At 41.6% G+C, this 27,509-nt stretch overlaps 1 protein-coding gene across 3 annotated transcripts; it reads left to right on the top strand.

Moving 5' to 3' along the window:
• The first annotated feature begins 228 nt into the window (after window positions 1-228).
• On the top strand, window positions 229-27,500 carry afap1l1a (actin filament associated protein 1-like 1a). 3 transcript variants are annotated; one of them, XM_062393572.1, is made up of 20 exons: window positions 230-450; window positions 5,105-5,145; window positions 16,740-16,865; window positions 17,307-17,390; window positions 17,494-17,573; window positions 17,984-18,119; window positions 18,687-18,782; window positions 18,876-19,090; window positions 19,179-19,358; window positions 19,522-19,605; window positions 20,105-20,180; window positions 21,268-21,387; window positions 21,469-21,680; window positions 22,271-22,416; window positions 22,551-22,623; window positions 23,125-23,239; window positions 24,505-24,672; window positions 25,682-25,857; window positions 25,949-26,074; window positions 26,594-27,500. In XM_062393572.1, the coding sequence occupies exons 2-20, from the start codon at window positions 5,136-5,138 to the stop codon at window positions 26,618-26,620; spliced, it is 2,250 nt and encodes a 749-aa protein (XP_062249556.1). In that variant the 5' UTR covers window positions 230-450; window positions 5,105-5,135; the 3' UTR covers window positions 26,621-27,500. The 3 variants fall into 3 exon arrangements, with proteins under 3 accessions (XP_062249554.1, XP_062249556.1, XP_062249555.1); XM_062393570.1 differs by lacking the exon at window positions 5,105-5,145 and having other exon boundaries at window positions 229-450; XM_062393571.1 differs by lacking the exons at window positions 230-450; window positions 5,105-5,145 and adding an exon at window positions 13,345-13,516.
• Window positions 27,501-27,509: the final 9 nt, after the last annotated feature.

The following is a 27,509-nucleotide window of genomic DNA, read 5'->3' on the forward strand; positions in this document are numbered from 1 at the left end:
CAACTCCGGTGTTGGTCGATTTATCGGTTTCAAGTGTTTCCCCGCATGTACATTTCCAACGTCACGAAAATCGGAGCACCAATGAGAGAGACGACAGGTCCGAAGTCATCCCTCCCAGAGCTGTCATTCAACATGTCCACGCCCCTATATAAACAGAAAACACCTGTGTGTGTGTGCGTGTGTGTGTGTGTGTGTGTGTGTGTGTGTGTGTGTGTGTGTGTGTGTGTGTGTGTGTGTGTGTGCGTGTGTGAGCGCGCGCCGGTCTAGTAAAACATGGCGGTGGATTAATGTCGGCAGACTGTAGGACCCAGCAGAGAAGCAGCAGCCTCCAGAAAATACTGTACACATGCACACACACAAACAAAGACACACACACACACACGGTCAGGCGCTGCGTTTCAACAGTCTCACACTTCTTCACTGGCGGGATGGACACTAGCGGCAACAAATGTAAGTGGACTGTTCTTGTACAGAATCTCTGCTGCAGGGAAGTTAAACGTGTGTTTTCACAGTTTTGTGTCTCTACACAGTTTGTTCATGTGGTTCTAGAGATTTGCATTATGTGTTAATGGATCACACTGTCACGCAGCACACGCCCACCGTGTGTTTCCTTCCTCTCACACCTGTGACTGCTGCCCCCCCACCTCTACTGGAGGGAGAGCTGGCAGTTTGTACTTTTCATCTCTCTTTTTAAATCTCTGACATATTGCACAATCTTCTAATGTGATATTCTCGAACTGTACATTTTCAAATAAAAATCAATTGTCTGTTGATTGGTGGTGAACATTTTAAAATGTGAATGTTGCTTCTGCTGAAGACCTAAAGCCACGAATCCCACTCCCCAAGTCAATTCAAATATTTGGATGAAATTATATATTTTGGCGATCAGGTTGTCATGGTAATCTCTGATATTTCACACCACTTGCAGAGAACTGTTCATTCAGGCCCATGGACATCTACAGTGTTTTAAAAGCTGGGAATAAGAACAGTTGGTTTTTTTTGCTCGATGGGGGGTTTTTATTCTGGGAAGGGTACGTCACAACACATTTTTCCACAATGTCAAAGCAAATAAATAGATGTAGCCCCCTCGTGGGCTTCTGGCAGTAAGATTGGAAATGACAGCAGTTCCAGGACGAGGTGTGGCCCAACGCAGCGTTTATGAGGATTTCAGTTTACAACTGATTTTAAAGTTGTCTGATCAGATTTTTTGTTACACTTCAGCTGATGTTCTTGTATCATGTTACTGCTCACAGAGATGGAAACACATGTGTGTGTGTGCCTCTCACTGACTCGCTGCGAGCCGCCCGGCAGGTAAACATGTGATAGTGATTATGAGGAATCAAATTTATGGACAGTTTAACTCGACTGACTGGAGGTGAAAGGAAATGGGACGAACCGCACATGGTTCTCTGTCTTCTTATTTCCTGCAGCTGTTTGATAGTCTCATCGCATACATGCTAAAAGTAGAGACTTTATTTGAAGTTGCTTGTTTCATGTCCTTCCTGCATTGGACTGAACTCTTTTCCATCCTTCCTCGGCTTGTCAGTGTATGTGGATGTTACCTGTCCGTTCAGTGTGTACAAAAAGTATCTAAAGGAGGATGTGTCTTTAGCGGTTGTCTATATTGATAGAAACCTTAGTCTGTCACTCTCATCCCTGTCAACACACAAGCAGGAATTTAGCTTGACCCACTGTCTATATCTAAGCTTTGTTTTTTAAACCCGGCAGGAGAAAAAGCATAGTGACGGCTGGTGATCCCAAGGGAGCACCCAACATGTTGTATGCTCTTTAAATTACCAGATTGGAAAATGCTTAACTACTTAGCCTTTGTTTTTGATCAATAGAACAGTGACTAATGGTTAGTTTGTTCATCAGCGAATGTATAAATTAATTCCAAACAATAACAAATATGCTCAAAATGGTGCTCTCTTCTTGTTTACTTTGTCTGAGCATCAACCGTTAAAGCAGAATTCATTGACATTGTAGCCACCTGGGTGCAGCACAATGAGCTGAAACTTGAATTTGACATATATCATTTTATAAAAATTTAAAGTGATACAGTGAATGTGACCGCATTATCTAGCAGACATGTTCTGTGTCCCATTCCCGTGGCTGCAACCTGCAGATGGGCATTTAAGATGGCGTTATAGTGTTGCAACCTGCCCCATTGCAAAGGCTCCTTGAAGTGCATCTGATAAATTTCAGAGCAACGAAAGATACAACCGATTAATCTTTCTCTGGCCAAGCTATTCAAGGAGTCATTACACGCAAAGCTAACAAGCTAGATATGCAGGGGACCAAGCTGCGGTTAGTGCAGCGGCTCAAAGTAGCCAACAATTCAACTGCAAGACTTGGACAGGCTGATGACGCAATGTTCTGTAGACCACACTGATTCATTTCTCTTTGGCTTTTGCAGTCTGTTCTTCCTACACAGACCCTTCCTTTGTAGACCAAATCCTCCAAAGGACATGACTCCTGAATTGGGAAGCAGATCAAATTAGCTTTCATTCATTCTTGTGTCAACCTGATGTACCTGATATTTGCCCAATACTCCTACTCCATTTAGATTTTTGTTCTTCACTAACACCTGATATAAGTGTTGCTCTCAAAGCTTGTTTATGCTCAACATTAAATATGTACATGAAAACACAAGGCCCTCTGTCCAGTCTCTGTGTTAATGTTTCCCATATTTGTGCTCATCTTCTGAAAGCTCAAAGATATGGACCAAAAAGCTGAAATGGAGTAGTACCACAGGAAATAGTAGGGGGGAGTGTAGCCAATAGTTCAACTAGAGAACACAAGGATGACATTTTAACAATGAATGAAATTTCTGAGTAGAGACTTTGTGAGTTGCTTACAAACTACAGACAAAGGGAACAGCCACTGATGTCTCTTTCTTAAGAGATGCTTCATCACAACCTCTTCCACCATTGACATGTTTCTTATTGTCTGGGCCCTTTGACTCTGTGTTGCCCTCTAAAGGATGAAGTGGAAGTATGTGAGCAGTGAGGGTTGCATTGTTTGTACGCACATTTCTGCTCCATTGTAATCACTTGTTCTGTTTAATTTTAGCTCCAAAAGCTGAGATAGAGTTAAAATGTGAGTTAATAGTTCTCTAATCGATTGTCTTTACAAGTAGCACCCACTTGACACATCGTTAAAATCAAATATTGATTACGGATGTTTGAATTAATATCCTTGTAACTACCTAAGTCAGCACGTCTCAAAGGTTACGTCTCTGACTCTATCAGCTTACTTTGTGGAGTTGTACAAGTTCAAGCTTGGTAAGTTTGATAAGAGGCAGGTATGAGCTTGAATGGTGGGAGCATTTTAATATGCGCTGTGCAAGCCAGCTGGAGCAGCAGCGTAATAAAGGTTCTGTTTCCACCGCCACCTCATGAGAAGCGGAGCATCAGGTGGGTGTGAGAGGGGAGAGGCTGTCCCCGCTGACATGCATTGCAGGGCTGGGATTGTCTGTGATTTAGTCCAGCAGATATTATGAATTGCAGCTTTTGTCAGGATTGTTTAGGAGCATACTTGGCATATGTGAACAAAACGGTGATCTGCTGTGGACTTTGCAATCATTTGTAAATTAACCATACTGCCCATGTAAACACAAGTCGGCTGCATGCTCGAGAAATCCCTTTTCAATCCATGCCTGTCTTCTAATGAGATGGTTGAAGTGCTCCACATATCGACGTTCCTCTGAAAAATGTGTAAAAAGAGAATCTTTGCATGTAATTTAGGACACATAGAGAATTCCTTTTTAATTTGGCATATCTCTGAGCCTTAAGGCTTGTTGAGATCTTCTTTGAACATTCACAATGATTTGCATTGTAGGCAATTGAATTAAAACTTGTTTTCACTGGGTTAAGATTATCAGGTCAAATGAGTAGGATTAAAATGCACTGTGCTGTCGTCATCTAGCCGGTGGTCAGTGAGTGACCTCACTGTGTGTGCACGTGTAACACATTTCTGATTATGCATTTTGCAATCCGCATGTCCACGCAACAAAAGAAGTGTTTGTGGAAATGGTTTATAACACTGTTTAAAGACTGTTCCAGTATGTTACAGTCTGCAGGTTAAGCAGTTTTAGCTAATCTAACTATGATGTAATGGTTTCATTGTCCTGATTGTGGATAAAAGTTTCCAGTCAGAAGAAACTAGGGCTGGGTAATGTGACCAAATATAATATCAATGTAAAACATTTCATATCTATCATCTGTAAGTTTTACATTATTATTTCTTTAAAGAATAAAGACAGGTGTTTGCTCCTTAGTGATGGTTAACTCTTCTTTATGACCAGAGAATGATCAACACTTAATAAACAGCAAAACATTTTACGAATCTGAAGTTGATCAATACTGTATGTCCTCATCATTATATTGATGAATATCAGACTTTTATTATATTGATGTTATGAAAGTTATGTTACCATTAATATCGGCATAGTTAAATTGACCAGCCCTTGACGACACGCTTCAATGCAGCTGCGTGAGGCCGACACTGACTTTCCAGCTTTAAAAACACATCCTGTTTAATTTTAATGTGTTTGTGTTTTTATTTAGTTTAATCTATCTGCTTCTGTGTCTGTGTGTCACCTGCTCTGTTATAAAGCCAGTTCCAGCAGAGCACTTTCCACTACTTCGGCCTTGCATGGAAACAAGGGGAATCTCCCCTAAGCTTAATACGTTTCATTGTATTGATTTCTCCATCAGATCAGAAATTCAGACAGTGCAAGCTCAGTGACACTCCTACATACAGTACTTTTTTTTTTATTACTTACATTATTATATATTCCTTTATGCCACACCATGACATTGAGCTGTAAATCATTTATGACCGCTGTGGACCAGCCCTATAAGAAGTGGAATTTCCCTCGTAACCCAATAATGAGGAGATCACCATGATTCATGTGTCTGAGGTGTGTGCATTGTATATGTGTCTGTGTGTGTGTGGTCGTGCACATGTCCACCATGCATAGACAATGGTCCTTCTCTGCACAGCTGTTTATGTACTGTTTCCATGGAGATATGCTGCACAACATTACACCAGGGGTCTATAGAGTGTGTGTGGCACTCAGAAACCTTTTCTTGTGTTGCAGAGGGTGAAAAGTGACGCTGCCTGGGGTTCATATGCACACAGGTACGTACAAGCAGTATATTCAGAGGGAAGGTTTATTGGAGAAACTATTGGAGAAAATATGACTCGTGGATAGAATAAGAGCTATTATCTTTTAGTTTTAATGTATGTTACTTGACAGCTATAATTTAGCACTGATATATGATTTAGTTATTGTACATGTATAGAAATTGCATTTTGTAAGCGTAAGGCAGAATCCAGGTTCAAACAGAACAGTGCACAGATTGTATTGACAATGTGGTTCTGGACTTTTATCGAGTCTGTAAAACTATCTCTCTACTTATCCCACAAGTGTAAGTGTGTTAAATGCAACAACAAGAAGTTTGTTTCAAAAGTTAAACACAGACAATGGTTGAGCCCTGGTCTTCACACTGGCGACACTCACTCTTTGCTTTTTTGTGCTTTCACTATACATACTTTTAATCTGCAGAGAAATCTCTTGATGTTGTAAGCTTATTGATCATACATTTTTAGTGGTGATCTAACACAAACTATAAATACGTTGTAGTCCGCAACTGTTATGACTGGACAATTAATGTCCATTTGGTAGTGAAACTGTGCTGATTGAATTCTGTGGTACATTTTTATGCCTGCATCTTTTTCAATTAATGATATACAACTTACCTTTCAGCTTCATTATTTGTCCTGTGCTGTAATGATATTTGAAAATTGTGACATATTGTATATCCCCTTTTCCCTTATCAAATGCTTCTTTAAAAACTGACGATATACGTGATTGTTGATTCTGCAGATAATTAAATTACTTAACTCAGAAGTGATTTATTAATGGTGGTTAAATGGTGTTTAGTCTTAAGACAGTGTGCAGATATATGAAACCACAACAACCAACTACAGCAGCATTGATGTGGAACTTTTTTCTTTCTAAGAATTTGCTCGTATATTTGTGGTTCCCCTTCATATTACTAGTTGACACATTAACACAATAAAAAGCGTTCCTCAGATAATCACTGAGAATTTGAATGAAGAATCCAATTCAGACAACAGCTATACGATTTCAAGAGTTGTCCTAGTTTTCGGCTGAAAGACTGAAGCCGTTGCCCCCGTCAAAATCCCATTAACAAAAAAAAATCCCAAATGGAGACAAAGCTGTTCCTTTTCCCCTTTGTGCTTGTGTGAATGTGTGTGCGAGTGTGTGTTTCCTGTCCTGTGTGCATGTGTGTTGTGTGTAAATTACCAGAGTCTGTGCAACATCAGTTTAAAGCTGAACTTGCACTTGCAGAATAGCATGTTTCTCAGTGTGTGAATACTTTAGTGAGAGCGAGACATAGCGTTGTGGTGATCTCATAGGACTCAGGGCAGATACGGGATCTAAATAGTACTGTAGAGCCTTTGTCTGGCAGCAGGCTGAGTCAAGCCCTCTGTGCCATCCTGGACTTGAATAAATGAGATGAAAAATGGGGGAGAGACGGAAGAGAAGTTGAACAGACGGACATTGCCCCCATCATGAGCAGTTTTGTGACCTTTGACCATTGACCGAAAGCCATGTTGAGAGAAACACAGATGAACATTTTGCAGAGCGTAGCACTCTGACCAGTGCTACACTTTGTGCATATATACAGTCTTGTGTGCTACTATTCCATGATTATACCACCTCTACTCTTATTTCAATGATTTACCTACTTTTCTTTGGTCTGTGGGAACATGAGCATGTCCCTGAATGAATGAATGAAAAGAAAATGGAAAAGGAAGGAAAGGCTAGGAAATCCCCTGGAGAATTCCTGATCCTATCGGGGCACTAAATTGGCGCACTGACCAGCTATTGACATGATAGGCAGGAAGTAAAGGATTTTTATAGGGGGCATACGATTTTGGGAGTTTCAATGAGCACAAACAATGGAACAACACATTCTGACCCAAATGTCTTTGTTTTAAGGCATTATGAGCTTTAAAAGACTCCTTACTGCCTGTTTTTACCATCGCATTATACACGATGTAGTTGTTTTTCATAGATGACTCAAGTAGCCCCACCACGATAATTGAGCTGATAACATTTCTGTGTGTGTACGCACATCAAAAGCTTCAGTGCTCTGTTGCTGGCCTTCAAAAGCCTGATAATGATTAAACAGGTGATCAGGGAGTGCACCAACCCATAATTCTCCCACCCAATCACCATGGAAACGTCCCAGCCGTCTGAGAGGACTAATGACTTAGACTAGATCAGTCTCCCGGTGACAAGCTCATTAGAGCGGCCTAATTAAAGGGAGTGAGGATGCACGTTCAAGTTAGAAATTAGTTCTAGACGTTGACTGCAGGATACTTACACACCTCATTTACAGGATGCTTACTTATATGTAAAAATCCATGCATGCATTTAACAGGAATATTTGAAGTAAGACACAATGCTCAGAATTATTTAAGATAATGAATTTGATGTTTGCATCTAAGAAATCAGTTGTGCCACTCAATAATTTGGGTCGGAAGTCAAAACAAGGACAGAATACTACCTGCAGTATCCACAAAACAATTCAAAGCATATATATCCATGGACAGTTCTCCTCTCTACATTGAGTAAAATAGAGTGTGGTATCTGCCGACTGTTTTATGATAACCTGAAGCATCGTACTGTCTACAATTAAAAACAGTGGGCATAACATGTTTTCCCCCTCCGCCTCAATTTGTGTAGGTTTACTACTCCTCCAAACCAAATAAGTTTTTCCACATGTGCCCCTCACCTGCTGCTTGTCTCCAGCATGTTATTTAAAGGGCATGTGCTCTATATGTTTGTCTAACATGTCCACCCACATGAAAAATGTCCATGTCAAAGCTATGAAAATGGAATTCACATTCTCAAGGGGGACTATACTGCAGTAGCTAAATAAAGCCTTGTAATAATGGTGCGTTATAAGAGATTCATTATATTGTCACACCTTTGAAATACAGTTGTAAAAGTAGTCAGTCAATTGTATCGAGCGCAGGATGTAGACAATGCGTTGAGAATAGGGTCACCAGAGACGGCACAGTAAAAGTGGGAGTGGGTCAGCTGACAGGAAGAGGAAACAGAAGGCTGGAGGTGATAGGTGATGTCATCAGCAGAGGGAGGAAGCTCCCTCTCTATAGGGAGCACATGGGGCATCGCAGTAAATGTGGTCAGCCCATTAACTAATGTAGGAGAGGAAACGAGTTTTGTTGGCAGCGTGCTCAATGAGACTGAAATCAGTTTGTGAGGGTTTTCAGCTATTGGCTTATCACAGTTAGAATGGCCTTTAAATGTCCACTCTGATGGTCTCAGCCTTATCACTGTATATTTGATTGTTTGACAAGACTGTGACTCTCCATCCACTTGTGTACGCAATTTTTTTTATGTGGTTCTTATTTCTTCATTCCCCTGGGAATCATTGTAATTTCCAAGAAGAACAAATAATTAATTAATAAAAAGGCAAAGTGCCAGTAATACTAATTAACTGTTTGTTTGGGGTCAATGGGGAAAAAGCTGCAAACACCAACCTGCCATATTGTTAAATTCAAAGTCAATGTGATGTCAGTTGCCTGTTTACTGATTTAGCAGATGTGGAGCAACATTAGTTTGCCCTTGGAGTCATATCTCAAGCTGGTTAGTTGAGCCGTTTTCAGACAGGAATTCCCAAGAATGTCTGCACAACAGAGTTTGCCTTTCAAATATAAAGAACATTATCCACTTTGATGAGTTCACAGAAACCGTAAAATCTCGGGTGTTTTCAGGCGAGGTACTGAGTACAGCATGCAGGTAACAGGACATGAGACCAGCATCAGCTCTTATCTCCAAAAGCTCTTCAATCTAGTTCACTTTCCAAGTTGAAATTGTCTTATTTTCATCCTTAAATTCATTTTTTGTTTTGCATCTGTCATCTGTCATCACCTCGCCAACTTGCTCATGGTGAATTGTCTGGACATAATCCTGCTCGATTTTAATATGTGCTCAGTTGAGCATTCTCCAGAGTTTTTACTAGGGGGATGGCAGGAAAATCTCTTGAGAATGCACGCTGCACTGATTTGAGTTCTCACTTACTCTTGATAATCTCAGATTATCTGGAGTTCAGTGCAGGTCTGAAATCATCTTTATTGTCCGTAAAGGGGAAATTCAGTTTCACAACACTTCATAACAAACAAGAACATCTCACATTAAACATTGATGGACAGTAAAGGGACAGTACAGTGTGTGGTTAGACTCCAACATGCTGCTATAGCTGCAGGTACAAGGCTTTTGCCAAAGCTTTTGCCGAAGAGGACCCTGTTGGACTATATCTAAATAGTTTTATTCAGTTTGTGACAGAGGGTGTGTAGAAGAAACAGGTGGAACAGTAAATTGAATGGGTTGGATGATACTTTTGTAAAACCATAGAAGAAGAACATGGGAGAAGAGTTCTTAAAGTTTGTCCATTCTGTACGATATTCTTTTTCTGTTTTGTTGTGAACCAATTTTTGCTAATAGGTATGAGCAGTGGAGCAAAACAAAATTACAAGCAGTGGGTTTGTTATTGCAAGCAGGCCCTTTCACGAACATGTCGTAATTTTCTCAATTGTTATAATTAGAATGTTGAATGTAGTAGGTTTAAGAAATCTGAGGCGTTCATAAAAATAGCATCTGGCTCTCATCATCCTACTTAAATCCAGGCTAAGTTGATGACTACACTGAGCAAACAGAAGCCAGGCGTAATGTCAGTCAGGTCAGAGATGCAGTCATCATGCTGATTTTTATCATCTGACCAATGAACCAACGGTTTCTGTTTACCTTTCACGGGCTCCGCAGATATCAGAATGCCCAGACATGTTTCGTGCTGGGGTAGAGGAGAAACATCACACTTTGAAAATTCCTGGAATCTGAGGAGTCGAGTGGGAGGAGATTTCATCATGATGGGGCACAGGCTGGTGAGAGAAGACATCGTTGGCACAGCTCTTAATATAATTAAAAGTCTGTGGCCATCTGGTTTAGCTCACCTTTGTTAAGGTGCTGGCTCCACACACACCTTAGTGATCTAAGCAGAGCCGGAGGTTTGTGATAAAGCCTGTGGTTTCTGAACCGGAGATATGACATCTCCTCATCTACGTCTCTTAAAGCTGTGATTCAGCTTCATGCCCCAGCTTTGATGACTGAGTTGGATGGTGGTATTAAGATAACTCTCACAGGGTATGAAGATAACATTCAAACCTCTCCTGTGACTTGTTAACATGATGGGAAAGTCGCGGGGTGGTATTGTTCAGCTGGCCTCTGCAGAGATGAGACAAAGAAAGTCCCACACTGTGTTTGTGGACACCTCAGAGTCTTCAACCTGCAGCGCTCTTTCATGTCGGATCAGGTTGGGAAATGGCTGCACGGAATACCCAACGTGTCCAAAGACAATAAGGAAGAGAAGACTTCCCAGAAAACCCCAGCAGTTTTCATTAGATACTGATCTCTTGTGGATTCACAGATGGTACTTTGAGGTTCTCACAGCAGCTTTGTCAAACAGGATTTACCTCCTATATGGTTATATTTATGTTTTTTATAACCTCTATGAAGGAGGTTTTGTTTTTATCTGTGTTTGTTTGTTTGTTAGCAGGTTTTCCCAAAAAACTATACTCAACCGATTTCAATTGAGGGGGGAGCCTGATCGTGGGAAGTTGAGAAATTTTGAACATGCTCAAATATTCCTGTATATGCCACTATATAATATGTAAAGTGTATATTATATCTGCACAGGAGAATAGCGGCTGTTTAGTTCCCGAGAAAGTCCCTCCTCTCTCTAAGCAGGACCCAAAGTTAGTTTATAGATAAAGGGCCAACCAACAGTACCTTGGAGTGTCTACGCTTAGTGACTTTACTATTTTACTCAGATGAGTCAGGCAAAGAGGCACCAACTTCAACTCTCACCAACTTCAACTCTTTTGAGTATTTCATCAGTGGCAAGACGTAAGGACACAATATGATTTAGGAATACATACTTTAGACTTAACTATCCAATAGGATGCGAACATCTACCTGTAAAAAAAAAGTGACAGCAATTCTAGCTATGTGCTGATGGAATGAGTGACACAGGGTGAACCAGATATACAGGGATGCTGTGGGAGACATCTTCTTGGGGGTGAAGAAATAAAGGTCAGCTAGGCGATGCAAAATGAGCAATGGTAAAGAGATTTAAGAAAAGGACATTTAATTACAGTAAAACTCAATATGAATCTATTTAATTTTGAAATTGCCAAGTTTCAAATGTGCTTTTACCAACCACCTATCTGGAATACTTAAATATACTCATCAGTTCTACAGTATTTACCCAGTAGTTGTAACGAGAGGTAAAGTGATGTGTATTTAAGAAAGTTGTACGTTTCCTTGTCTCCTCTGGGTATTTACTGTCCTGTGTGAGCTCACAGCTTTGCTTGCAGGATCACATTTAGAGGAGAGGTTTGTCTGGGTGTGTCTGTGGCATCACAGTTTTGGTGAAGATGGGAAACACCACACAAACCTCATGGAAGGTCTGATCAGTGTATGAAATGAGACAGTAGGAGGACTTCCTGCGTACATAATTAGGAAGTGAATGTTCCATCATCTTCACTGACAACCCTGGGAGTAATGTTTTTAATCCTCTGTAAGACTAATGCATTTTCTGTGTATGGTGGTATTTCTACATTGTTCTTAATGATCACGGTTAGTTCTGTATCATATATCTTATCTTTGAAAAGTTTGTTTTATAATTATAAGTAGGACAGGATGTCAAACCTTAGTTTAAAGTACCTATATGTGGAATATCTGTTCTCATTTGTAGTCTCATTTTGACATTTTGAAATGCTTCAGTGTCTTTTGTGAAGTAAAACAAGAGGGTTTTGCAGAAAAGCATGTTTATGGTTTTCAAAATGAGGCATCATTAAAGAAAGGCACAAAACAATGGATGGAGACAACTTTGCTATTTGTATTTAATTGTAATTCATCCATTTGGAACCTTACAGCCCCTCAGCATGTGGACATGTTGCAATCTCTGAATAAAAACCAGAAATGTCTGCTGAGGACTTAGTAGGCCTGGCCTGTGAGTGAGGGTTACATGTACGCAGTTTACTCTGATGCACATTGTAGCAACTGGTACTTCTGTGACTCACTCGCTAACTTCTGGCCATCGTCTGGGCTTCAGCAGTGTATGACTCTTCAGCTTGTGAAGCCTCCAATAATTGGCTGTGTCATCGCAGGCAGACAGGTCGGTTAGTGACAGACAGGTACGTCAGGACTGAATGAAATGATTGTTCATGTTTACCACAGACACCTTCTTTTTTTCTTTTTTCTGTCAGGCAACTTAATTTATTAATCACTATTGGAACATGAAAAGGATTTCAACCGATAAGATAAAAGGTTTTTGAGAACATAATTACCAACCCGACCTCCAAGAGCGACAAATTGAATGTTGTTGCATCATGTAAATCTTTGACATGAACTGGAATTATGTAAGAAAATTACAGAGATAATTACATTATTTTATATGGCGTATCTCACTAGGGTAAAAAAAAATCGAATAATTGTTGTGCACTCCTTGGCAACCACCAGCTGACTGTTTCCACTATGTAGCTGATGTATAGTAAAAGTCTCCACTCAGGAGAAACAGTTGAATTTGTCAATGTGCGCTTGAGGCTTTGTTTGTGCAACGCTGGTGCCAGTGTGATTGAAGGCAGCATGTCACATCGTGCTGGGACACACGAGTCTGCCCTGAGGCAACAAGTCAACCGAGTGTAACTCCTGAAAAGTCTCAACTTGCCTTTACCTACATCGCAGAGCCTTCAGTCACTCCTTTATCATCCCCTTTGTGTTTTGAAAAAAATGTATATACTGAAATGATCAACTGCAGCTTGATTTAAATAACGGTGATAAGGCTGCTGTACCAACACCTTACTGGTTGTGTCAGTGGGTTCACTGGCATCTTGTGGATGACAGACTGTGTGTACAGCTAGTTAAATGTTAATAAAGTGCACTGAGGGAAAGAATGTGAAGGAATAAAGAATGTGAGTTAGCTATTAGTCCACATGTGTGTGTTTACACAGCAGGCCTTTCCCAGGTGCTATACGATCCCTGGGATTACAGCGGAGGGGGAGGGTTCAATAGAGCTACACAAAACACACAGACACACAAACACAGAGCACCACCACCTTCCTACCCCACCAAAAGAAAAGAGAGGAGGGGAGATGGAGTGTGGGAGGGGATGGAGTGAGATAACAGATCAGAGGGAGGACGAGAGAGGTAAGGGGGAGTGTGTATGCAGCAGTAGGCAGCTCAGCTTCAATACGAAGACTGAACAGGACACACACACACAGAGAAAGGCTTGGGATGTGGAACATCTCCTGCAGTATCTGTGTGTCTATGAGTGATTGCTATTTTTTCTCCTCCGGAAAATGGTGGGACTGTCATCCACTGCTGTTGAGGGTGAGTGTAGAACGTTTTTATAACTCATCACGTATTTGAGCTGTAGGTAGATTAAGCTGATGAAGGATTGTTGAAGATATGGAAATGTATTCCCAACAACGTAAACATGTAGAAACTGTTGAGTGGTCAGGTAATGTTTCCTTTGTGCCTTAACCATCATGCCAGATTGATGAAAGGCAGTAATCCTGAATTGTTGAGAAAGCAACAGTTTGCCACCCAAACTTCATAATGCAGCATTGTGATTTTTTTTTTAGGACTCCAGGGACTCATTTTGTTTGGCAAATTCTATGTGTGGTTAGCTGGTATGTCTGCCAGCAACATTATTGTGAAACAGGGCTGCGGACTGAACACATTTTGTCACTATAGACACGCATGGGAAACTGTGTGTGTCTGTGTGTAAAAGAGATAAGCTAAGCCTGCACGAGAGTCACATCTGCACATCTGATTGAGGTGGCATTATGTGTCAAATTATTGGACGTGTTAGCGCAGGTGCTCAACTCACTGACATTATCCTCCTCCCCCTCCTCCTCTCTTTCACTCCCTCTGAAAGTCTTCTAATGTAAGCCTCTTTTAAAACTCTGAGTCTTCACTGTTAAACTAACTACTCCCTCTGCTGCACACACACACACACACACACACACAAATGCACTTTGCAGAGTCTTGCACTATTAACAAGGTGAGGAATGTGACTAGTGTTTAACAACTATTGTCAGGGAACTGTGAAGAGGGAAATGTGTCAATGCTTTGAAAAGCTTTCTACATTCCCTTACCCATCTTTTGTGGGGTTAGGCTGGAATATCCCCTCATAATGTTTTTGTCAATGGTTAAAAGAAGCTGTAATCAGAGCTCGGATTAAAGTCGTGGTTTGTCCTTCTTGAAGCTGCAAACGTTTAAATGTACCCTCTGTATGTCTTTGATTAAACCTTATCCAACCTGCTTTTATGTAGTGTTATCATCATATGGCGCCTTGTGTGTAGTTTCCCTCAGGTGCTGGGCTCACAATCTGTTTTATCTGGCTTTTGAAAGACATCAGAGGGAAACGTGCTCACACACACACACACACACACACACACACACACACACACACACAGCGAGTACCTATGAACTTTTGCAGCAGAGATTTAAAGGATCATGTGCTGTTTGAGATGTGAGAGTACCCATGTGAGAAGAGCAGTGTTGAATAAACAGGCATGACTGCTGACTGAAGGGTGGTCTTAAGTGCCTCACATGCCAGATACTGCAAAGCAATTCCTCATTTTTTCTCATTTCAACACTGTAAATGTAGCTTTTTGGACTTGTAGCCCAAGTGGGTTGTTTTTTATGAGTGTGTTGTCCTACTTCATGCTGACTCCTTAAAATCACTGCAGCGTTGATTTCTGTGCACTTTTAGATTTAGTGCTGAATGGTGTAAATCGCTCTCTGTGTGCAGGGAGTGAGTCATGCTGTGGAGAAGTTTCCTCCACTAGGGTAGGGGAAGCCCAGTGGTGCACTCGAGCCAGAATGGGAACAGCTGAAACCTCTGGCAGAGAGACTGCATTCACTAGGCCAACACATCCCTCACACATGAGTTTCCCTCCCTGAACTCCACTTGCTTATTTCTGTCGCGTGAATCAGATCTTAATTAGGTAACATTTCAGATCCCTGCATGAAAAGCATATTTATAATTTTTTTCAATGGATGGAAGCTGTTCTATTGAGAAGAAAAAGTTGATTAACATGCACAGACAAACACACACCTATTGTGGCACTGTGTTGGCCCATAGGAAGACCCACCTCAGGAAAGTATGTCTGTCTTCAAGGAGTGGGAGAAGTCTGTGTGCAGTGTGCGCGTGCACACGCAACCATACACACACACACACACACACACACACACACACACACACACACACACACACACACACACACACACACACACACACACACTCACTGAATTGAGAGGATATTATATGGGCTTACATTTATTTCCTACATTACTACTTGTCTAACCTGAACCTTCACTCTAACCTAAACCTAACCTTAAAACATACCTGTACCTTAAGCTTTAATTATCTAGATTTTTGTCCCCATAAGGAAGACAAGTCCCCATAAAGTTACTGTAAACTGATTATGTTCTCACAACATCAGTAATAACTGGAAAACACACCTTACCACTAACTTTAACCAGGACTCATAAGGGCTCAAGTGCCTTTTCTAGACGGGTACAATGATCGACTGTTCATTTTCGACCCAGCTCACTAAATACACAACATATATCCCTTTTGTGTGTGTGCGCGAGTGCACGTGCACGCAGTAGTTAGTGTAGTGTAACCGGTCTCATTTCCAAATGACCGCACACCAAACAAAAAAGCTCTCTGACTCGGCTGTCCCGTGGCTGACTCCATGAAGATGCACGGGTCAGTGGCTCTGGTGTGGTTCAACTGTGAAAATTGGCAGAAGTAGTAGATGTACAAAAATTGATAGTAGGACGCAGCAAAAGAAAAGAAAGAGGATACAAAAAATGTAAATTATGGAGGAAAAAGGGAAAGATAAGGAGAGAGACTGGTGGCACTTGCTTGCGTCCGCCAAAAAATCAGACAGAGGAGGAATTCAGACACACACCACAACAGCAGCAGCGGGTCTGTTCTCAGGGTGTCCCACTGCTGTCAGAGGGAGACAGTTTATTTAAGTTCTGTTCTGAAAACAGGGAGTGGACCAATCCCTCCTCCCAGATCAACAAATGATGTGGAGGCCGGGGGGTCTGAGTCAGCTCATGACTTCAACTGTTGAATAAAGATCACGTCCCTGTGAATTAAACCTCCTGCTTGTTAGCTCTGGAGTTTGGGGGTTGGTGCTCATCATGTGTTTGTGCAAGCATCATGTCAGAGATGCAGCTGAACTTTATTCATTCAGGATGTTCTGTTTTGCGTAAGATTCTTGTTTTTGGTGGCTTTGTATTCACTTGTCTATGCTTCTGGGCTAATGAACAATTAGCAAACCTGCTTCCTGTCACTCCTCCCTGGTGTTGTTGTTTAGTCTGGTTAGTAACAGGCAGGCCGTGATAAGGTGTCAGATTGACATCGACAACCTGTGACGCAAAGTGACAGAAAACACGGGAAACAAAGCAGAATCGGCCTCTTTGACATTACTCCTGGGGTTTGTTTGGACTTGTCGACCCGACCTTTGCCCTCTGTGCTGATACACTGAACTTGCTTCCCCTCTGACCTTTGCCCCCTGACCCTGTGCAGCCATGGAGGTGTTGGTGAATGAGCTGGGAGTTCTGCTGAAGATGCTGGACCAGGAAAACCTCAGCTCCTCCACCCAGGAGAAGAAGACATCAGTGGGGAACCTCCTGCAGCAGCTACAGCCGTCAGGTCAGAGAGAAATCACTGACACAGTGACTGTTCATACAGTATCATGGAAAGTGTTTGCATTTCATTGTACTTAAGTTGGATTTACCATTACAATACAATTATTATGATTCACAAAAATGTTAAGACACTTTTGAGAAATGGGGACAAATACGCGATCACACAATGTTAAAGAAAATGAAAAAAGAAATGTCTGGATCTGCCCCCTGACTAGTATCACATCCTCCCAAGTTTTGTGGTAGTTTTTGTCCAGCTAGTTAAAAAACAAAAATTGAGAAAGACTCCTGAATGAAAGAGGTAGTGATAGCAGCATGTGCATTATCCACTTGTTTGTTGCATTTATCATGTATCCATTAATTTAGATTTCCCTTCCTATCCTCTAATGCTCAGCATGTTGTTGACACTCAGGAAGTTATTTCACGTTTTCCTCTTGCTCTCTCTCAGTGCCGGGGACAGACTACATCTACATGAACTCATCAGTTTACAGAAATGGCACCAGCTTTGTCGAGTCCCTCTTTGAGACATTTGGTGAGTTTGAGTTTCAGCACAGTGCTGCATTGTCGTCATACGATCTACACCAATGTTCCTTCTTCATACTGGGAGTGTAACTGTGTGCTGTTGTGATTTATAGACTGCGAGCTCGGAGACCTGAAGGATGATGTAGATGATATCAAAGAAGAAAAGAACGACCAAACTGACACTTTAAATCAGGCAAGTTGCCAAAAGTTCCACACTCCCCCTCCTTTACCATAACTATCAATTACAAATGAAATACTGGCTTTGAACTCTGGAGGTTTGTTGACACTGCATGTGTGGGATGTGTGTTGTTTGATCTCCATCTTGTCAGCACTCAAATCCAAATCCAGCTTTGTAAGGAACCATTGCACCTCTAAACAAATGCAAAGCAAAGAAAAACATTGGGAGTGTATTCCTTGTTGTGGGGGTTTCCCGTGTACACTTCACTCTGCCAGCTGTTGGAAGAGTTAAACAGTTGAAATCCACCCAGAGTGTGTGCTTTTACTCTTTATCTCTTTGATGATGCAGTTCTTAGGGTGTGAAAACAAATTTGAATGGTTGTGGTGGAGATTTGAGAGCTATGTTTTTGTGTCTCCTTTTGGCAGAGCTGTGCAGATTCCCCGGCCCTGCACTCAGCGGACTCTCCTCCCCCTCTGCCCACCACACCGCCTCCTGAGGACTATTACGAGGAGGCGGTACCGCTCAGTCCTGGCAAACTGCCAGAGTACATCATCGCTCGAGGTCAGCAATCCTCCCGCCTCCGCTGAACTCACAGCCATCCTGTCATTTCGGTGTAAAAACCTCAGTCACTTCTCAGCATTTAAATCACACCCACATATGATGTTTTCAGACAAGAACTCTGGAGAATATCCACACTATGAGCTCCGGAGTTTGACTTTCACACAGAAAAGGAGATACTTCAATAAGAAGTGCTCACAAAAACACAGAACTCTCCAGAGCGTTCAGATGACGGGTGGTGCAGAGGCAGGATGTAACAAATTAAGTTAGGTCTGTAACATGTACAGCACTTTGACACTGGCATCAGTCCTTATTACCAAAAGCTCTCTTTTGAAATCTTTGTGTTGTGCACTACTTTTTTAGTCATGGGCCTGGCCGGAGAAACTCACCACACAGTCTGGAGCCTTTCACTCAGACATTGACGTTCCCACATACAGCCCCTCTGGATAATGTCAGGAGAGCATGTCTGAAAGCAGCTAAATTGACATACAGAACTACTATAAGTTACAATCAATGGCACATGAAACACAAGCACAAATTTTAGATTTTCTTTCTTTCTCCCGTTTGCAGTCAGGTCCAGTCCTCCCAACTCCATAGAAGATGGATATGAAGATGCTGAAAATAACTACCCCACTACCTGCATAAATTCACATCGTAAAAACTCTTGTGAGTTATAAGAAACCAACTAATTTCTGATTACAGAATAGAAACAGACAAGAGATGATGATAACTTCATGTTTTCTGTTGCTGCTCTCACAGACAATGATTCTGATGCTCTGAGCAGTTCATACGAGTCTTACGAGGAGGATGAAGAAGAGAGGAGCCCCAGCGTCCAGCTCACTCATCAGTGGCCGTCGGATGAGAGCTCAATGCCTCCTGCCAGAGACTGTCACATCTGTGCCTTCCTGCTGCGCAAGAAACGCTTTGGACAGTGGGCCAAACAGCTCACAGTCATACGGGAGAACAGACTACAGGTTAGAATTCACACACTCATTTAAGAGGAATAGATCTTAAATTTCTCTCCTTCAACCTACAGTGTCCCATTTGTCCTCCTTTCTGCAGTGCTATAAGAGTTCCAAGGATACATGTCCGTATGTGGACCTGCTGCTGCCCCAGTGCACTGTGGTCTATGCACCGAAAGAGAGCAAGAGGAAACACCATGAGCTCCGGTTCACGTTGCCTAATGGCGATGCGCTGGTGCTGGCGGTGCAAAGCAAGGAACAGGCCCACAGATGGCTTGGAGTAAGCTGCACTCTGCTCTGTCTTCCAGCTTAGATACATATGTATGCAGTTATACAGTAACACAGCCAGGAGTCATGCTGACAATCACTGGAAGTGGGTTTGGCATACGTCAAAAGGAATTCACTGTAAAATGGAGGTTGACAAATGTAAATTATCCCTGCAGGTTGTTAGAGAGGTGTGCAGTCAGAGCACAGGCCCTGAGGAGTCTGCGTCTCCCGTCAGTCCAAGAAAAACTGAACTTGACAAGGTAAGTGTAGCCGAGAGGATGTTTGTGTAAGTTAGATGCTGTCGCTTTTATCCTCTAGACAATAATTCATCTTCACAGCCGAGCTGAGTAAAAGTATGTAGCAGGCTGCAATTGTGTTGTCACCATAAATTTCCTTAAAAAACAGTCTGGCTCTATAGTGCGCAGTCATAGCTGTGTTTGGCTTTCAGAACAAAGAGGAGATGTAGTGTGATTGGGTGTTAAGAAATGATAGGAGTGGCAGTGAGTCAGTGTTGCAACAGGCAGATCCTCTTTTATTATTTTCTACCTGTTGCAACTTAAACTGCAATAAGCACAGAGAGAGGACAACAGAGCTGCCATACATTTGGTAGGACAAAAGTCAGCGGATGTTTGTGGTTGTGAGATAGTATGTAAGAGAATGAAAGAATCCAGAGGTGGGTACGTGTGCCAGGTCATCTCAGGGATAGTCATTTATTTTTTGTTCTGAAACTGCTTATGTGTGTGTGTCTGTCTTCCTCAGAGATTATCAGCAGAGAGGAACACATCTGATTCAGACAGTGTGGGTGTGTCAGCTGGAGATAACTGCAGAGAGAACGGTGAGACAGACTCGCACATCCTTAAATCCGTATATAGGGTTTCACGGCAAAAGAAAAATAAACTTGAGGCCCATTTACCAGCGTTTTCTCCGCAGATGTAGTTTGCTCAAGTGGTCGGCTTTGCCTCAGGAGGTAGAGTGGGTCATCCACTAACCAGAGGGTCAGTGATTCAATCCCAGTATCCATGGGCAACACACTGGACCCTCAAATTTTCCCTGATAGTTCTGGCAACAATGTATTAATGAAAAATGGAAACTTTCCCACTGGCTAATAAACCAATTAGACTGGACATTAAACAAGAGGTCATAATAATCTCCCTCTCCCTCTCCCTCTCCCTCTGACAAAACATCCAGCATTTTAATTACCTTCAACACCAGATCCTAATCTTTCTAGTCAGTCAATCTTTCTCTCATCATGTGATACGGCTTCTTTACTCTGTGATGTGACTCTGATGGCTAGAAATGCTCTATATAAATACCCTGTAACACTGCCAATACCTACAATTATGGGATACTTAGTGTTATAGAAAAGGCAACCTGTGTAGTTGCGCTGTGCGAATATATGCTTGAATGGGTGAAGAAGATGGAACAGTGAGGATGTTTACAGCTCAAGACAGTTGTATGATTGCAGAGTCGGATATGAAAGTCTTTAAAATATCAATCTGGATTTAATCACCTCGAAGGGAAAGCCTTGGCTCACATAAGGCATCCATATTTATTTGGATTTCAGCCACATCTCTATTATGAGGTGCCAAGGCGGATGTACGAGGGCTTTCAGAAACCTCTGACTTTCCCAGTCGTAATTACAACTGGGATGTGTAGGCTGTTTACAAGTCAAGAAAGATAAATGCAGTATTAGGTCACAGCAAAGTTCAACACAGTTTAGTTATTTCCATGAAAACAGAGCATTTGCTGATGAAGACCATGAGATGATGCTCTGGGAACAAATGCTAGTATGTTTTATCTTGCATCAGGATCTAGAATTTCCTCAAGAGGGTTCTCATGTTTTAAGTTAAAGTCAAGTTTCATATTCTAAAGATGAATTTGGACAAAAAATCAACAGTGTAATCCTTAACTTCTTCATGTAGGGAAGGTGAAACGAGGAGCTATCGCTGCAGGCCGAAAGATCACCCGCATCATCAGCTTCACCAAGAAGAAGCCCCCTCGGCCTGGTGATGCCCGGACATCCTTCATTGACCCTCGACAAGGTCAGACCTTGCCTCGCATCACTTCTCAGTTCTCACAAGATTGTAGACGCCTCATTTTTATTTTCCCCCCTCACAACACAGGCAACCTGTCGGTGCTGGTTAACCAGGTGTGGCGGGAGCAGTGGTGTTGTGTGAGCAGAGGCTTCCTGTACTTCTACCTTGACAAGGGAGACACTCGAACCTCTCTGCCGTCACTCCCTCTCCTCAGCTGTGAGGTGGTGCCGGGGCTTGGACCCAAACACCCTTTTGCCTTTCGCATCCTACGCAACAACAAAGAGGTGGCTGCAATGGAGGTAGAGTACCTTGATTATCGTACTTGATAGTTGCTACTCAATATTTTAATATAACTTAGTGTCAAAGGACTGCGTGTGATGTGATAAGAGCAGCACGTAGTGAATAACAGAGAATTATCACTGGACTCTGCAGTTCCTTCAGATTTACGAAGCATTTTATCACCTTCCATCGTTTCCCTTAAGAAGGCTTCAACTTTATTGCTCTCATCAACCTTATCTTGAGCAGCATCAGCTAACAGCTTTCAACATTGAAGCTCTGATAAACACAATGTGAGCTTCCTGATCAACACCAAACAGCATGATAAGTAATTGTACTTAAGCTGCTAAGATAGCTCCTCAGTGGGTGGTGGAGACCAAAAACAAAGTATAAAGAAGAGTGGATGTTTTACTTGCATTAGTTTAGAGGCAAGACACTTCAAATGAATTCTGTATTTGCTTTGATATCTGAAGGTATAACAAGGTTACTATTGCTCAATAATTTTGTGTTGACGGTTTGTTTCAGTGGCCCCATTTTACCAATTACACTGTTTTACCACCTGTAATGTACAAATTCTGGCGTTTCAAAACTGATTTGTCCTGTCTCCTTTTAGGCTGCCAGCTCTGATGAACTTGGACGGTGGCTGGGTGTCCTCCTGGCAGAAACAGGCTCTACCACAGACCCAGAGTCGCTGCATTACGACTATGTTGATGTGGAAACCATTGCTAATATCCGTAACGCTGCACGTAATTCCTTCCTGTGAGTGAGACTGTCTGGGGTAGAGGGGGGAGGGGGGTTGGGATATTTGGATAAGGTCAGTGCAAGGCCACCGACGAGAGTGGGGATGCTTTGACCTTTCACCGACTTAATATCTCCCCTCTCTCTGATCCTAGGTGGGCCACCTCCTCCAGCAGTGCCTCTACAGACTCCAGGACATATGATGAGGTCTCTAATGAAGACATGCAGGTACGTTGCATGTGCACAGACCTGCACACACTTTCCCAAAGTTCACTTAAATCTCCTGTGTAATGCTTGACTTTAATATGACAAGATTAGAGGCTGTGTGTCTGTGTGTGCAGCTGTTTGGGATGGACCCGTCTGAATAAGACGCCCAAAATCAGTCACCCCCACAGACAGACAGTGCTCTGTTACACGCCTATCAATGAAGGCTTCTTGTGGGTCAGAGACAAAGTACTGTGTGGGTAAAGGAGAGAAAAAAAACTAAAGAAAAGCAACCAAACTGATAACAGCAAAGCAAGAGGTCAGGGCACTTTTACAGCCTGTAAACCTCTTTCTTAACCTCACTGACACACACTTAAACACTCACCCCCTCACATCCTACAGACACAAACATACACACCTCAGCGGCCTTAAGCCAATAAATCTAAAGATTAGTTTATTGCTTTGCCTTTTTCATCCTTCCCACATCTGTCATGTCCTCCCTCCCCTCCTCTGCACTCCACCCAGTCAGGGGAGAACCGCAGGCCGCAGTCTGGGAATCAAGGGAAGCGGCGCTCAAGTTTCTCAAGCAACGACTCTGACAGAACTAAACCATTAGTTTCCCTCAAGAGGACTGGCTCAAGTAAGTGTGATTGGTTGGTCTTCCAAAGTTACACTGCTTTACTTCTATTGGTCTGTTCTCTAGCAAAGCCTCATGCAAAGTTTCTTTTGAACAAGTCCTCTGATGAGGAGGCAACTAAGTAATTCCATGAGCATATTGTTCAACTGGTCGATTTCAATTAAATAGACTAATTGTGAGGCACACATTAGTTTGTCAGTGAAATGTATTCTATATCTAAGGTGCAATGAGGCTAAAAGCCAATTTACCTTAGGTGGTCTAAATTCTCTAGGCTTGTTCTAGCAGACTGCAACATGCAAATATGGGGTTTAGAGCCTTGACTCTTCTATACTAGAAGATTATTTTAATATGCAAGTAGCTTTTGCGAGTATATTTGATGAATAAAAAGGGGACAGTCTTTCAAATAAAAAAAAATGACAAGACCTGTGTTATATATTTTGTACTCGCGGTTTTGTCTGTTTCTGCTTTAACTTCTATGCATAAAAAATACATGCATAAATAAAAAAAATACATAGCAGCCTGCTGCCCTTCAAAGGAGATGAATAGTTTTACAGATGGTCCCTTATAATATAGTTGTGTCACACAGCAGTCATATATTCCAAAGCTCTAGTTTTATTGTAACTTATACTATTCATACAGTCACTTCAGTGGTCTGCCAATTCGCTGACAGTCGTAAAATCAGAACTCTCCTCCGGCTCAATATTCCCTCTTCTCTCTCCTCTCAATCATTCTCTTATTTTCCATCTATAATCTCTTCCCTTCTCTCTGTCCTCTCCCATTTGCTCCACCGTGTCAGTTGGACTCTAACATTACAAATAAAGAAGTTGAGCGTCCAGGCTTTAGGAAAGTGATATTGGTGTGGTCGGACAGCTCCGTGCTCTTCTCTGTGCTGTTTCACAGGCCTTCACTGTGACGTCCTGACACTTCAAAGAGCCGGCGCTCTGCAGGGCTGAATGCTTCAGGATGTAACCTGAGATTTATTGTACACTCGCATTAGATCCGCTGTCTTGCCTCCTTGATCTACAGGAGACTGTGTTTATCTTTTATTTGTGCATCGTATCCTTGATCCCTCACAAACATTCTTGAATTATGATATAAGGTCACATTAGAGTGCTACGGTTTTGTATGACTTGTAGAGCTGGTGTCACTCCCTTTGTGTGAAGAGTGTGAAGATATTAAACAAAATGAGAAGATGGAACACTGTGAGACATTTTGTCTTCTTCCCATAACCCCTGCATATCTGACCCCTCACCTTTGCTCCCGCCCAGATGCCAACCAGTATGGAAGGTATGGGAAAACACGAGCGGAGGAGGATGCCAAGCGTTACCTCAAAGAAAAAGAGGAGCTGGAGAGAGAGAGAGATGGGATACGAAACACACTGGTGACCCTACGACAAGAGAAGCAAGAGCTGAAGGAAGAGTTAAAGACAGCCTCTGGTACGGAGATTTAAAACACAACTGCAGATGCTACTCCATAGTTTTTGGTGATGTTTGGATTTCAGTTCAGACTTTCCAAAATCAGAAAAATGTCAACTGTTGTCTTTAATATGTTAATTGAGAAATTATGTTTAACTGCTGGATACTCTAGTATTGAAGAAAGCCTGCACACAACGCTTGGATATCAAACGCAGACATCTCTGCTCTTTATGTGACCTTGACCTCCTTTATTAAAGGGCATGTGAGTGGAGAGTTTCCCCACAGGCCTCAATAAGCCATCTAATTGCTCTTATTAAAACTAAATTCCTTCCAAATCTAATTAATTTCATGTAGTTTCACATAGTACACATAGTCATGTACACATTCCATTTCAGATATGTTTTGATGTTCTATTAATTTGATATTTTGAGTAAATTGTTTCTCATTTGTAAGTAATTTGATTGAGGTTTAAACTGTTGACTGGACTAAACAGGCATTTTAAATAAGTTGGATGTGGGGAGAAGTTTTCACTATTTGCTAGATTAAGTTATCAGCAAAGTAATCAAAGTAATTACATTAAAAGGTAAGCAGCGTTTTAATGCTCCAGCAAAATTTAGGTACATCTGTGTAGTAAACTTAACATTTGTAAATAAGCATACTTTTTCTTTGGAAAATTTCATCTGAAAAGGAACAAGCTACAACAGTGGAGTCAAAGTATGAAGTGGGATGAAATAGAAATGATTAGCGCTCCTGGTTGAGCAGTCATTAGAAGCTTGAGCTCCCCTTCAGTAGTGTGCAGTTCAGTTGTGAGTTGACCTTTTGGTGCTTGTCTTTGCCACTCTCTCTATCCTATTATTACAAATATTACATTTTTGAAAATAGATACTATGAAGTCATCACTCATTTATCTCCATAGCACTTGAGTTAATATACTTTATTTTGAAATCCATCCTGAGGAAATGGAAATACAAGTGCTGTTGTTGTGGTTTTAGTTTGTCTCATTGTGTTTTATACGTCCATGTGTTTGCAGATAAGAGGAATTCCTGTATCAACAAACGTGTGTCCCATCTGGAGGAGGTGTGTCGAGCTAAGGAGGCAGAGAGAGTGGATCTGGAGCTGCGACTCACAGGGGTCAAAGAAAACCTCAAGAAGAGTCAGGCAGGTGGAGTGCTGGGTGCACCAGTCGAGGCTAAACCACCTGTTAAGGTATATTTTGTTGTTTAATGTGCAAATATTTGCTTACATGCACTTTTGTGAGTACTTACTTCTATTTACTTCTTTGCTTTTTGGTGTGTAGGCCTCCAACAAAAAGAGGCAGAACATCTACAGTGATTCACTACCAGTAAATTGTGCCTCAGAAATACGTAGGAGACCTCCGTCCGTCTATGCTTCCTCTACAGGAACCGTCATGCAGAAGGCAAAGGTAACTATGTGTTGTTATCATCTAGCGTTTTCACACAAACAAATAATCTTTCTGGGTGTGTGTGTGTTGGTGCTTTGACATTTTGGACATTTACACTGAAGTACCGGTATGTGTGAGTGTACTTAATGTGATTGTGATCAAATTGTAGTCTGTCACTAAATGTTATGTTTGAAGACAATATAAGAAGTATTTTCTTTGGAGCTAGCAGGGATTGTATGGTTTATAGGGATGTGTCCTTGGTCTTTAATTTACATTAATTCTTAAGTGAATTTTTTTTTGATAAACTATTACATTGTGTTACTTGCTAGCCTGGGTTTTGCTACGAGTAGACAAAATAACTTCTGCAACTGTCTGAGTGGAGGCCAAATGTATTTATAATTCATATGTTCTCATTATTGACTAATGTGGTCATTGCTGTTGACATTACTTTGAGTGTTGTGATAATGGCTCTACATTGCAGTGCTACACCTCATTCAGCCATAACCTAAATTAAATCTCCTATCCATTTTATTTCTTCAGGAATGGGAGTCAAAGAAAGGAACCTAAGAGAAGCATCGTTAAAAGGACTGGTGTATCAGGATGGGACTTTTTTCCACCTGTAATCCCATTAAAGACAACCTTCCTCCACATAAATTGACTGTAATGAAAGAATTCCGCCACTAGGTGGAGGTACATCCCACTGAATATTCTCTCCTATCTTCCTCACAAGACTTCACATCTTCCATTTCCAAGTATTTCCATTGTCTGCGGTTCAGACTGAAACAGAGAGAAATCTTGTGTTGAGAAAGACTCATGAAAAGTGTATTGAAGAGCACAGTGAGAGTATAGAATGCAATGTCATGGAGAAGCAACAGAGGATTGTGTTGGAACCAGTGTTGCGTTTAGTGAAATCTGAGCATGTCACATGGGTAAGTTAAACTAAGACATGTGATGTGTTGGAAAAGAAGAGGACTAGAGGGCAGTTTCAGCCATATAATGTGCCTGTTATGTGACTTAACTTCTGTATGTTCTGCCTTTATATACTGAGCCATGATTACTGTTTTATGTACTTTATTATTTTTCTAATATACAATGTTTTACTTCTCATCATGATGATTTACCCAATATGAGTTTTCAGCTGCAGTGCTGTGGATCAATAGCGCGTCAATATTTTTTGATTGCACTTAGCTTCTCTGACACTCGAAACCTGTTCAGTGATCATCTGCTTAATTATCTTTCTGAAACCAAACCCTACAGCTACTTGACCTTGCCATACCAAAAAAATAAGAAAATCTGCCCTCTATCATTTTAACAACTTCTCCTTCTGAACCTGTGGATGTCTTTTGCACTTTATCGTTCTTCTACCTGGAGAAGAGAACAAATGTCTTATTTCCTCCACCATACATTACAATAGAGATTTCTTCATTAAAATTAATCTACGCATGTTCAGGTACTG

The sequence above is a fragment of the Platichthys flesus genome, chromosome 8 (assembly GCF_949316205.1).
Source record: "Platichthys flesus chromosome 8, fPlaFle2.1, whole genome shotgun sequence".
NCBI lineage: Eukaryota > Metazoa > Chordata > Actinopteri > Pleuronectiformes > Pleuronectidae > Platichthys > Platichthys flesus.

What these genes read in the sequence shown, in the direction of transcription:
- afap1l1a (XM_062393570.1), top strand. Translation starts at nt 288, where the DNA reads ATGTCGGCAGACTGTAGGACCCAGCAGAGAAGCAGCAGCCTCCAGAAA. An exon ending in AGATAACTGCAGAGAGAACG is followed by an intron (nt 20,181 to 21,267) that starts GTGAGACAGACT and finishes TTCTTCATGTAG; the next exon opens with GGAAGGTGAAACGAGGAGCT. An exon ending in CCTCAAGAGGACTGGCTCAA is followed by an intron (nt 23,240 to 24,504) that starts GTAAGTGTGATT and finishes GCTCCCGCCCAG; the next exon opens with ATGCCAACCAGTATGGAAGG.